At 36.2% G+C, this 12,850-nt stretch overlaps 3 protein-coding genes across 4 annotated transcripts; 1 reads left to right on the top strand and 2 right to left on the bottom strand.

Moving 5' to 3' along the window:
• Positions 1–3,266: 3,266 nt before the first annotated feature.
• Positions 3,267–4,365, bottom strand: LOC113110730 (insulin-like peptide INSL5). Its single transcript, XM_026274886.1, has 2 exons — positions 4,121–4,365; positions 3,267–4,002 (listed from the first exon to the last, which is right to left on the bottom strand). Exons 1-2 carry the CDS (start codon positions 4,305–4,307, stop codon positions 3,728–3,730), a joined length of 462 nt encoding a protein of 153 aa, XP_026130671.1. The 5' UTR covers positions 4,308–4,365; the 3' UTR covers positions 3,267–3,727.
• A 2,139-nt stretch (positions 4,366–6,504) lies between these two features.
• Positions 6,505–9,621, bottom strand: LOC113110722 (potassium voltage-gated channel subfamily V member 2-like). Its single transcript, XM_026274880.1, has 2 exons — positions 8,272–9,621; positions 6,505–7,072 (listed from the first exon to the last, which is right to left on the bottom strand). Exons 1-2 carry the CDS (start codon positions 9,586–9,588, stop codon positions 6,773–6,775), a joined length of 1,617 nt encoding a protein of 538 aa, XP_026130665.1. The 5' UTR covers positions 9,589–9,621; the 3' UTR covers positions 6,505–6,772.
• A 1,473-nt stretch (positions 9,622–11,094) lies between these two features.
• On the top strand, positions 11,095–12,356 carry LOC113116514 (40S ribosomal protein S28). 2 transcript variants are annotated; one of them, XM_026284718.1, is made up of 4 exons: positions 11,095–11,202; positions 11,475–11,522; positions 11,772–11,894; positions 12,234–12,356. In XM_026284718.1, exons 1-3 carry the CDS (start codon positions 11,164–11,166, stop codon positions 11,892–11,894), a joined length of 210 nt encoding a protein of 69 aa, XP_026140503.1. In that variant the 5' UTR covers positions 11,095–11,163; the 3' UTR covers positions 12,234–12,356. The 2 variants fall into 2 exon arrangements, with proteins under 2 accessions (XP_026140503.1, XP_026140510.1); XM_026284725.1 differs by having other exon boundaries at positions 12,231–12,356.
• Positions 12,357–12,850: the final 494 nt, after the last annotated feature.

The raw sequence follows: 12,850 nt of genomic DNA, 5'->3' as shown, positions 1-12,850 counted from the left end.
ATAACGCGTTACAAAGTAACGCGTTACTGTATTCTAATTACTTTTCGTGGTAACGCAGTAATGTAACTCATTACATTTAAAATAAATGTAATTTGATTACAGTTACTGATGTCAATAAAATTAAGTTACTTGCGTTACAAATGTATTAGTACGAAAAAATATTAAAGTAAATAAATTAAAATGCATTTCTAATCACGTTTTGGGGCGGCTGCGTCAGTTATTGAGCATGCGCTTTAATTAATTACTGGAGAACTCATGCTGTTAAAATGGACGGAGATTTTTGTTTAAGAACGGGAGGGAAGGTAACTTCTGGACAGGTGAAGAGAGCTGTAGCAGAGTGTGGTGGAGGAAATGCTGCCCTTGTCGACTGTGGAATCGCAGTCATTTAGAGACTTGCTTTCGATGATAGCCTAGCCTACTCGTGACGGACAGCTCTAAAGACATTTGCAAGGTATCTAGATAAATGCTATGCGGATAGAGGGCTGTCACTTTTGTGTAAAAAGCATTTTCGATTTTTAAGACATACGTGTTCATTGAATAGATTGTAAAATCGATTTTCCATGTCTAAAAAAAAGACATTTCCTTTTTCAACGCCACATATCGGACGAACGAGAGCGCAAACACACAAGTCAGCAATATTTCTTATTTATTGGCATTAGAGCATTAGACCGGAGCTCGACAGGTTTCGGCCCGAGCCCGAAGTACATTTTGATTGACAGACTTTTAAACCCCGAACCAGTGTGCAGCGCAGCCCGACATTCAGATGTGCGCATACACGCACAGCTCTTTTGCCTTTTGTCAACAATGAGTCATTTATACATGTTTTAACATAATTTATTCATAACTAACGTAGACTAGGCCACTTGGAAGTTGGAATAAAGAAATAAAATAAGTCCTCTGTAACATCGTATCTCAGCACTCTAAATAGACATAGAATCATTTAGCCTATAAATAAACCAACGCACCAATAAAAACGATCTTTTTTAACAGATTAAATTAAGATATGGTATTTGGCAATAACGAAATTAAGATAAAGGCTCCGCCGGGTTTGCTTCTCATATCAGCTGACATTTAATAAAAGAATAATGCCAACATTAGCGTAAATACTCTGTCCACATTATGCATTTAAGCCTTAATGGATATATAGTTATCATTTGAAAAACCTTTACTCACAGAGATTAGGCTAGATCTAGCTACATGTTTTTGTGGAGGATAAATGAATGAATCCACTGTAGATGTCTTCAATGTGTTCCTGCGCTCACTGATGGTGATTATTCACTCATTATTCTCATTATAAACATGGTCAAAACTTTTCCACACCTCAGAACTTTGCTTTAGTTGGTGGTGCAACCGAAACGTATTTTCGCCAGAGGCAAGCCTCCGTTACACCCACTCAGCATCCATTTCACATCTTTCTCGCGCTAATCGATTTACCTATCAATTAATATTAATTTACCTCACAAACCGGAGCGCAAGCCCGAACCCGCGTTTAGATGATATAAATTAAGCCCCAACACGAGTTTTTTTACATCTATATTTGTGTAATTGTTTAATTATTTTAAAATTAATCGTTTGGTCAAAATCGATTCCCTATTTTCATTTTCGAAACTTTTTTTGGTTGGTCCGATCGATTGTGCATTCGATTTTCGAACGAAAAGTGACAGCCCTATGCGGAAATGGAGTATGAACTAAAAAAAAAAAAACATTCGAGCGTTTGGAATACGTCTCCACAACCGCAGACATCTGGACTTATAATAATAGAAGCTTCCATGGAACGACAGCCCATATGTAGTTAAGACATAGCCCCTACTGTATATACATTTAAAAAGACTACAGTTTTCATTGTTAGGCAAGTTTATGTTAAGAATGTTAAGTTATAGAAATGCATTGGATCTTTAATTCAAGTTGCTGTTTTCATATTTCTGTAATATTTTTCAGTCAATATTAAATCACGGAAAGTACTGAGTTTCACTTTGTTTGTAGTTTTTTTTCCTTGTAGGTTTAATAGGTTTTCAAAGTAACTTGAAAGTAAAGTAATTAGTAATCTGATTACTTTTTACTTGCAGTAATCAGTAATGTAATCAAATTACAATTTTAGAGCAGTAATTAGTAATTTGTAGTGGATTACTTTTTTTGGGTAACTTACCCAACACTGTTCATGACAGAATAAATCACGACGTGATTGAGGGTCTTGATTCTATTTCCATCAGCCAATGAAAACTCTGAAAGAAAACGATAAACAGATGAACTACAAGCACTTATATCAGTATTGTTGTGAATGTTCTGGTTATTTTGTTTCAGTGTACAGTTTGTTAATTTTGTGCAAAGCATACAGATAAAGTTAACTTAATCAGCTTAACTGTGCATATGTATTTTAGACACTTCATGTCTTGTTCCATTCATGTAATAAACACACGTCCACTGCTTTGCTGTGGGCTATGACTTATTTCATGGGCATTGCAGACAAAACTAAATTTTAAAAATCAATCAGAGCTATAGAAATGTATCATAATTTTTACAAATAAATCTTCATATTTTGAGAAGGCTACTTTCTACGACCTTTATATGTAGTACAGTCATGGTGAGAGAGGTTCCTTCAATCTAAAAAACATGAATCGAAAACAACAGTGGGGAATTGATTCTTGGATCGAATCCCATCGATTCCAGAACAAGGAATCAGAATCGAACAGCCCTGCACAGGCCCTGTCTCAAGTCTCATCCTAAACCCTCTCTGTCTTCCTCTGAGTCCACACTTTCATGACATAATGCCACTTTGACTGTCAGGTAGAAGTCTGCTGCAGATTTCGTCCCAGTGTAGGTTCAGCAGAAAGAGGTTTGACTGATGTAGGAGGTGTGTTTAGTAAGTAATGCTTTTACTACTAGTGATACCCTCAAGCGTTAAGTTTGTAATATGGAATGTTGAACTAGCCTACTACAAAAAATGTAATACAGATTACACCAGCACAATTCATTTGTATTTCAGTGATGAATTAATCAAATATTATTAACTGTAAAAAAAATGGTACGCTTTTTACAGTTTGAATTCTTAGAGTTTATTTTTGTTGTCATTGATTAAATATACAGCCTGCATGTTCACCAAAAAAAAAAAAAAAAATCAACAATTATACTGACATTATCTTACACTGTTTGGATTCATTGCACAGAAGCCCCTGTCAGTGTCACCTGTCCTACTGAAATAACTGATCAGTCATATACCACCAATCTATAATTTCTGTATATATATATATATATATATATATGAGCCATCATATATGTCTATAACAAACAGCACTTTTCATTAAATTGCATATGTATATCCACACAAGGTCCCATTAGTGCATTAACTAACAATGAGAAATACATTTGTTACAGTATTTATTAATCTTTGCTAACATTAGTTAATAAAAATGCTACTGTTCATTTTTAGTTCATGTTAGCTCAGGTGTGTTAAAGCATATTACAGTAACAGTTACAGCTTTTTGATTACAATAGTTTATCAGTGAATGCTAAAATTAACATTTTTAGATGAATAAATAATTTAGAATTATTTTAATTGTTAGTTCATGTTAGGTACAGGAATGAAGCCATGTTAATGACTATGAACAACAGTGGAACACAGTTGAGGTAACTTAGATGCAGTGTTTAATGAAACATAATTGTTTATACCACATGCAGCTTCAGGACCTCTATAGGGCTCTATATCCGTCCTAGGAGAGCTTGTGTGAGTTTAGCAGTATTGAATCAGTTCACTCATAGTGCATCCTGAAGTGCAGCAGACGCCCGCTGGCCCGACATCACGGCGGGTCCTGGAGGACATCCTGAGATCCTGCACAGTGCTGGAGTGTTCCAGATGCTCTGCTGGTGGGCTTATGTGCTGCTGGTCGGGGACTAGATGCTCTGCCGCGCTCTCGGGGGATTCGTGCTCCCTCCACTGCTCCTCCTCAGCAGTCAGGGTCCCTTTCTGCGCAACGAGGGCGCTGTTGAGCCAGTTTTGTAGATTCCCTGAAAAGGGACAGATCATATCAGCATGAGATATTTTCATATATCAACACACAGAACAGAGTAAATAAAAGGTTAATGAACTGATAACTACTTGAATGTCAGAACAAGGCAAACCTACTATGGGGGTTTGCGAAGTGAAGGTCTGAATCAGGTGAATTCCTTTTGAGTCTCGAGCTTCCACACGATGTGACCACCATCCGAATGAACTCACGACCACAAAGCTTCACTCGTACATCTTGACTCTCAGTCTTGGAAATCTCCAGAATAATTAAAAAAGCTAAAGATGCAAACCCCTTCATGTTCATGGTGTTTCTTGAGGTGATCAAATTGAAACAAACAATATTCAAGTGTGTTCAGGTACAGCAGGCTACCTACCAAAACCAGTTTGGGGGTTTTTATACCCCCCATCAGACCCTTGGCACACATGTTTTTACAAGCATCTATCTGGCCTTGAATGAAGAAAATCACGTTCTGATCTTTTAGGCCTTCAAGCTGGAACGTATTTCAGATAAAACGTGTCAGCTGTGATATATTGTAAGGCATTTTCAAGGAAAATAGTGATAGCTGGTCACATTTTTCGTATTTCCTTATAATATCTCTTTTATGAGTTTAGAGAAATGCGTCAATGAACGTGAACTTTTAATATTAGGGGGAAAAAATGGATAAGACACTTCCATATTAACCATAGATATCACTAACTCATCTAAACACATTAATTTAATGGTTATGCTCATATTAATACGGACCTTTTATCTAAAGATCACATTTTTTTTATTTATTCTATCTAAACTGTCTAAATCAAATTTTTGGTCTTTATATGATTTGTGAATTTAATGTTGGTTATTAAATGTTTTTAAGGTCTATATGTTAATGGAATGTATCTGTGGACACATTAATTCATTTGGATAGCTAGGATAAAAAATATACTGTTTTTTTTTTTTAAGTGAAAAGTGAATGAGACAGAAGCCCCCTAGTGGAATGTTGTCGCTAGCTTTTTTCTCATTTATTTTGATAATTATTATAATGAATGTAGTAATTATTTAATACATTTTGAATTAGTCATTTCAAACATCTTGATCATTTATAATAAACAATAGGCCAGCTAAATGCAATCATTTATTAATTCCCTTAATAATATCTTGTGATATACAGTATGCATCATCTTGAATCTTTAAGTTATCTTTAAATGTTTTAACAGGAAATTGGTGGTCATCTCATCTTCATACTTTTATACATCAAGATCTTTAAAAAGATTATGCAAGACATGCAGGGCACTTTCTTGAATTCGTTTTGATTTGAAATACTGATGAATTTTGTGTTTGCTGTTGGTGTGGATTAAGCACAGGGGGTTAAGCAACAGAGGAGAAACATGTAATAAATAACAAAAAGATACATTAGTTATTCCAGTATTGTCTGAATTCACTAGATGATCCCATAAATGACCGTTATGCAGTAATTCCTGCTGTCAGTGGCAGAGGATGACCTTTCCTTTATAACAAAGGCCACTAACATGCAACTGTCAATGGCTCCTGTCTTTACAATCCCTTAATTGAAGTTGAACATTTCACTCAAAACATTGGCATCACGGGTCCTCTTGATCCTTAAATCCCATTAGACATTAAGTCAGACGCTTGACTTCTCACAGACGGTAGCTTACGTGCTCACTTAGCACTTCGATTGTCTTCAGAGAAGACAAAAAATAAATAAAAAAAATAAAGATGTTCATGGGAAAACTCTTAAAGCAATACAAACAAAGCCATTAATACTAAGCCAAACGAAAGCAGCTCCTCTGAGATTCACATTGTGCATGGGCTAAATACAGAAAATGTTGCTTGTTTTATGTAGTTTCATGGAGCCTAAAGATTTTTAAGTAATGATTATACTGAATTATTTATATAGCGAGATACATACAATGAACTAGTTCTATCTTATGAGCCAAATTTTCATATCTTTTATTAGTTTTTCGGTATATGCAAGTTGCAGGAATATGTCATGTGACACAGAGCCCTATGTTATCTAAAAGTTTGATGATATGATGATATAATGTATTATAGGAAAAATATATGATTATACTGGGAGAAATGAACAAGAAATTTGTTATTGTGTCCTCTGACTTACTGTTGATATGGTCTTATAAATAAAAATCATTACAAATAATAAAACAGTATGGGAAATCACTCTTCAGACCTTCCAAAAACAGTCCAAACATATGTTAGGCTAATCTAAAATAAAGGTAAATGTAAAATATTATTATTATTATTATTATTCCAGTTTTATCAGTCCTTGAGAGTCATAGCATCAAAATGCACTTGACCTAGAATAGAAAATACGTGAAAGCAACACTCCAAATACACCAAAGGTGTCTGAAGGCCACGTAAGTCTCACTTGATCCACGGAAATCCTTTTTATTTTAATTGAGGAAGAAACATCTTCAGAACTTCAGGATTCTTATATGTATTTATCTGTACAGTGCACTTTCACCAGTCTGTGTTGATGTTGCAATTAATAGTCTGCAGTCTGTGATGTAATACCTTTTTTATCTGAATCCATTTGTTTCCTGAAATGAACAGATGCTGCTGAAAATCAGCACGAGGTAGTGCGCCAAAGATCCTCAGCGACATGCCATTTGTAAGCCATCTTAAAGCTAACGGCTTAATTTACTTTAACCTGGCGTACACTCATCTTTTAAATCCCGATTTAATTCAAGGCAGGCTGGGAACCTGAGCTCTCTGTTCAAGGGCAGTGAAGGCAGTTTGGGTGACAAGGACGTTTAGTGATGACACTGACCAATATGATGTCTATTGTCCTCATCGGATTCTTCAGATTGGGGCTCGAAGCAGTTCTCAAATTTTCTTTGCAGTCTTTTTTTGAGGTTCAAGCCCTGCTGCACTTTTGTGTTAGTGTCCTCCTGGGCCTTCAGCTTGGCATAATAGTCAGAGAACTTGTTAAACAGGATGGAGATTGGCATTCCATTCAGAATAATACCAAAAGATATGCACCCAAAGGCTACCACTCGACCAGAGTAAGAAATGGGGACCACATCTCCGTATCCCACAGTGGAGATGCTCACCTGTAATAGAGTAAAAGAAAGACGATATTAAAACAACGACTATTTAAATACTGGACAAAATATTAATGAAAGACCAGGAAAGAAGCCAAAGAGAATTATGTTTCCATATCAGTTCAGCTCAAAATTTTGCAAGCAGGTCAACTTAGTTAACGTCCAGAAAGTTCCAAACTAATCTAACTTTTCCAATCTGCGTGGATGCCTCCATTTGAGCGGCATTACAAGGTATTATACAAGATTAAACACAGCTGCCAGAGGATAAAGACTAACAATTTAAAGAGGATAGAAGGATACAACAGCCACAGCAAATGATGATAACGATAACAATAATAAAACACTCACACGCAAGTGATGCTATTTATATCTATTGTGTGTGTGTGTGTGTGTGTGTGTGTGTGTGCATAAAAATGGGTTAAGTATGTAAGCTTTGTACAGAACAGAATGAACAGATTTGGCTATTTAAACCACATCCTATACTAATATGTGTACATTCTGAATACATTTGAACAGTATCCTTACAGCAAAACAAAAGCTTCTTAACCAACTAAACTGTTTATTGGCTTTAGTGCAATGTTATTTTAGTATTATTTAAATACTATCATAGTATATTGATACTTTGAAATAGCTTTTATTTTTATATTTTCAGTCTTAGTAATTTTGTACTAAGTAATGTGCTTTTATAACTTTTTTTATATTTCTACTATCTTAAAATTAATTTTAAATTGTTATATTATTTTCGTTTTAGTAGTTAAACTTATTTCAGTTTGTTGACACAGCAACATTTGCATCTAATATTTTTTTTTGTATCCAATATCTATATTTGTTTCACTTTCATTTTAATTACTATTTTTCAAAGTTGTATTAAATATAGTTTTAGTCAACAATAACAACACTTCTGTGTGGAAGACTGACCTGTATAAAACCCAAACCTGATCACCACTGGACCCCTGTGAGCCCACTCCTTCACCCCACATCTGTGTCTGACCTCACTGATGCTCTTGTCTCTGAGTTAAAAGCCTTCCCAGAATAAAGAAGGCTGATATAGCAGCAAAGTCCTAATGATAGCATTGATTTTAAAACTACATGCTTAGGTGTGGCGTTTGGATCTCTGCATAATTTTGCCCATGTATTTGAATAAATGAATTATACTGCAATTCTGCTAATTGGGATCAATGTTTTGAGACAATCTGAGACGTACTCACCGCTGCCCACCACCAGGCATCTGGTATACTGCTAAATGGTGTTCCTGCAACATCTTGTTCCACTGAGTGCATTAGGGCAGAGAAGGTGAAGATCCCCATGATAATGAACAGAAACAGGCAGCAGACCTGCTCAAAACACTGGCGAAGAGTGAAGCCAAAGGCCCGCATGCCCGTCGAGTGCCTCGCCAGTTTCAGGATGCGAAAGATACGCATGAGTTTGACAACTTTTAGCACTTTGCTAACTTTGCTAACTCTCGACATCGTTTTCAGGTCATCTTGGACGCTGAGATCTTCCTGGTCAGCAAACGCCTCAAATACCAGCTGGATAAAGTAAGGCATGACAGCCACTAAGTCTACAAAATTAAGTGCACTCTTCAGAAAATGCTTGACGTTGCAAGTTGTCAGCAAGCGAAGGAAGTACTCAAAGGTGAAGAAGAGAATTGAAGTGATCTCCACACACTCCATGTAGGTCCTTCCGTAGATTTTATAATCTTTCAGTTCATTCACAGTATTTAGAGTCATCGCTACAATGGAGATGAGCACAAAGAGGCTGGAGAACACAGCAAAGGCCTTAGCAGCCATCGAGGAGTATGGGTTCTCCATCAGGTCCCATAGCATCTTACGAATGCCACCAAAAAACATGGTTTTGAAACCCTTTTCACTATGCTGGGGCTCGATTTCTGCCATAAGCTCCCTGTTCACTTTGAGCTGGTCTCTTATCTCGTCTAATTTCTCCTCGTAGAGAATGCGACAGCAGCGAGGAGTGTCCCTCAAGCGCAGGCCCCAAAACTGCATCTCCTCCTCAAAATTGACAGGGCAAAGACTTTCCATTACCCATAATACATTGCTACAATAGAAATGGAAGATGTAGTGGAAGAAAGTAGGATCCCGGTCAAAAAAAAACTGATTCGTGAGCACACAATAGTCATCGCAGAGCGTTAGCTGCTTGGCGGGATCTCTGCACAGGGCTAAGCTCCCTATTCTGGTTTTAGGGTATCTGATAGCCAGGTGCTTGGGAATTGTAAAGACTTTTCCACCTACATTAACATTGATCACAGTTGAATGACGGTGTGGCATCTTTGCTGCTTCAGTCTCACTGCCTTTCCTCTTTTCTTGAACTATTTTGTCACTTGCCTGAGGTGGAGTATCAAGGTTGTCCATCGACGTCCAAGGTTTCACAGAGCTGTCTTGTGAAAAAGGAAAGGCACTCTCTTCTTCCTCTATACTCTGTGAAAAGCTGGCATTGAGTTTAACACTTGCAAAAAGACTTGAACGTCTCTTTTTCAGCTTCTTCAGATGTCTTCTTGGATTATCCATTATTGTGGTTACTTGAGGAATGGGTAAAGAACTAAAAAGAGACTCAATTCTTGTTAGAAATTAGGAAATTAGGAAAAATGGCAGTCTTTACATTCCAAGCGTGGACATCCCACTTCCCTTTAAAATGCGTATTGGATTGCAGCTTCAAGGAAATTCCCAGACAGATGCAGAAAAAATTACTCCACTGCTTCTAGTTTTTTAGAGTTAGCAATATACTGTCTAAAAAGACAGAAAGAAAAAGCAACTGTATTTGTTTCGGCTCAAGTGAAGATCAAGAGTTGGGATTTGCCCCACCTCACTGATGCCGTAATCCCGTTGCTGTTCTTTCTGTCCTCGGCAGAGTTAAAAATACAGTCATGAGGATTAGTGTTGTGATTTAAGGATTGAGCCCTTGAAGGAGGAATGGCAAAGGATAAATAGCAGTTGCAGGGATAATGTACGTTTGTTAAATGCTCACAGCAAGTTTCAGGTAATCTTGCTTTTAAAGAACATGAGTCCAATATTGTGCTCAGCCTGACACTTAAACAATTCAGTGCAAAATATATAAAAATCCTTTAATCACATAATTTCCTTATCTTGTTCTGTATTCTTCCATCTACCTTCATATCGACTCAGCATGTGCTCTTATGCACATTTCACCATCAATGTGATCAGACAAAACCTAAAATAACATAAACGTAACATATGGTTATAGTTATGTAAATAGCTTGCAGAAAAGTTAAAATACATATAGAACTGTTGACCTGCTTTCTCACTTCTGACTAAACCAATTGAAAATTATTTTTCAGTTTCAGTGTGTTCAGATAAAATCCTTTTGTGCAACTCTGGCAAGTAAATATAATATGTAAGGTTTGTTTTTTTGCTTGTTTGTTTTTTACATTTAAAGCTATACTACAGACGTTCTGACTTTATTTACTACTTTTCTGTTTACTTAAGATTCAAAGAATGTGTTCAGAAAGGAAATAGATTTTTTGTGTAAAATTATAGACGTGTATTATTTTACTTTTAGCATGATGTCGCTTATAACAAACAATTTTTCAATGTTACATACCCTGCGTTATTATTATGTAATTATTTTTTTTATTGTATGTATTTTGAAACGTATGTTTAAAAGCTAGAATAACATAAAAGAAACATGGTCATGGTTATGTAAATAACTTGCAGAAAAACTTAAAATAGGTAGAGAACTGTTGAATTGCTTTCTCACTTCAGACTAAACTGAAGGAAATTTATCAGTTTTTTTTAAAGTTATGTTTAAAAAATAACCAGACTGACATAATTAAAAAACCACGGTATCTCCAGATATATTCAGATTCGTGATTTCTGATTTGGTCCTGTATCTGCAATATAAAAGTTTGCCCTCATGATCTCGGAACCGGAAACAGGTTTGTTGTAACTATAAAACTATAATGTTTTATTAATATAAAGTCTTTTTTGTTGTCTATTTGCATTTTTAAAAACGAAACCAACATACAACTTAATATAAAATCTCATCAATTGAAAACATGCATTTTATTGCCGGTATATAAAACCCGTCGAGACCACGTGACTTCCTTTCCGAACGAAGCTGAAATCATGGATGCCAGCCGCGTGCAGCCCATCAAGCTCGCCAGAGTAAGAAAAAACGATTTACTAAATATTCCCGTTTGAATTATGCAATATACTACGTGTAAGATGAAATGTATATAATTTCAAGTCTTATATAACAATCTTAAAATCATCTTACAGCACACTAAATATAGCAATGTTGGCCTTTATGCCTTAGCATTAGCACATTGCTATTCGGCAGCCTTGATGGCGAACAGCTGCATATAATGTTGTTTTCAGCTCACATCACGTTTAACAATGTCTGTTATATTGGTGTTAATTGTGTGTTGTTGTTACAGGTTACAAAAGTGCTGGGAAGAACTGGCTCGCAGGGACAGTGTACCCAGGTGAGCTCAGACAGAGCTCCTCGTGCTCCGTGTCATATAAGTTACAGCATTATCACGGATTGTTTTATTAAGAAAAATAGCATTTATGTTATGTCCTGGAATTGAATTATATTTGTGTTGTATTAAAAGTTACTTTATAAGAGTGACGATATATTTCGCAGGAAACTATATACTAGCTTGTATCCACACCTACTGCACATTAATTTTAAAGTATTAGCTGAATTTTTAAGTCTTGTTGTACTTTTATAGGTACGCGTTGAGTTCATGGATGACAGTAACAGATCCATCATCAGGAACGTGAAGGGCCCGGTTAGAGAAGGAGATGTCCTGACACTTCTGGAGTCTGAAAGAGAGGCCAGGAGGCTTCGCTAGGTCAGTAAACATCATTCACTGCTGTAAATACATTGATCACCTCAGATTCTCGTGTCATGATGCTTAAAAATTCTAAGTGAATGGAAAAAAACATCTTATGAGAACCGAATGTCTAGTTTTAATACTCCGCTAATCTGACTGAAAGGTGCCTAATATTTAAACTTATCTCTCTGTGTTCAGATTATTTTAAATAACTCTGTTGTGTGCTAGATTACTGTGTTCCCCAAAATAAAATGTAAATGAATCAATATTAGGCATTTGTAATGTAACGGTGATTTGAGGCTTTTTCAGTCAGTATTGTGGATGTGCTTGATGTCATTTGTCCGTTTCTCCCAGCAGGGCACATGTGAAGACCTGCAGTGGCCAAACCAATACTTGTGGAGAGCGTCAACATCAGCTCTACAGTTGGCAGTTAAATGTCATATTGTGTGCGCAGTTCGAAATAAAATGTTTTGTGAATAAGTTGGTCTCCTCCTCTATTTGTTTCTAGTGAGTAATGTTTAAAGTTACCTTGAGTTTTACATTTACAATGAAGACCTAATAGCAAATTTTCCCTGTTTTTTGTCAGATTCAGTCCGATCCAAGGCAAGATCAAAATTTTGCGCTGTAGTATGCGCATACATGCATCTACAGAGAGAAAGAGTTCAAACAATGTATCTGAATATCAACTTCATTTCAGACGTATTGGGGTTTAAGCCAACTCTAAAGTTCAACATAAATAATATAGAGAGAAGTCAAAAATAGATGGTTTGCTGAAAAAGCATGTTTAGTGGAAGGATAGGTGTCTCTTGTTTTTAAGTCATCATTCAAATTGAAGTGCTATGTGATGTAGTTATTGTCCTAGGTGTAACATTGCAAAGGCAAATGCATTCAAGTGAGGACATGGTGCTCATTGTCCCCAAGATATAGAAGCTTTAAGTAAAGAATTAATTTTTCTGCCGTGGTGTGTTTGTGTG

This window comes from Carassius auratus, chromosome 2 (genome assembly GCF_003368295.1).
Source record: "Carassius auratus strain Wakin chromosome 2, ASM336829v1, whole genome shotgun sequence".
In the NCBI taxonomy this organism is placed as follows: Eukaryota; Metazoa; Chordata; class Actinopteri; order Cypriniformes; family Cyprinidae; genus Carassius; species Carassius auratus.
The sequence above is the reverse complement of the archived record's forward strand: the minus strand, read 5'-3'. Positions and strand labels throughout refer to the sequence as shown.

Bases quoted from the DNA above. Each gene is read 5' to 3' on its own strand.
- LOC113110730 (XM_026274886.1), bottom strand. From the start codon at position 4,307: ATGAACATGAAGGGGTTTGCATCTTTAGCTTTTTTAATTATTCTGGAG. The intron at 4,003-4,120 runs GTAGGTTTGCCT...GTCCCTTTTCAG, and splicing joins TCACTTCGCAAACCCCCATA to GGAATCTACAAAACTGGCTC.
- LOC113116514 (XM_026284718.1), top strand. From the start codon at position 11,164: ATGGATGCCAGCCGCGTGCAGCCCATCAAGCTCGCCAGA. The intron at 11,203-11,474 runs GTAAGAAAAAAC...TTGTTGTTACAG, and splicing joins AGCCCATCAAGCTCGCCAGA to GTTACAAAAGTGCTGGGAAG. The intron at 11,523-11,771 runs GTGAGCTCAGAC...GTACTTTTATAG, and splicing joins CGCAGGGACAGTGTACCCAG to GTACGCGTTGAGTTCATGGA.
- LOC113110722 (XM_026274880.1), bottom strand. From the start codon at position 9,588: ATGGATAATCCAAGAAGACATCTGAAGAAGCTGAAAAAGAGACGTTCA. The intron at 7,073-8,271 runs GTGAGTACGTCT...ACTCTATTACAG, and splicing joins ATGCCTGGTGGTGGGCAGCG to GTGAGCATCTCCACTGTGGG.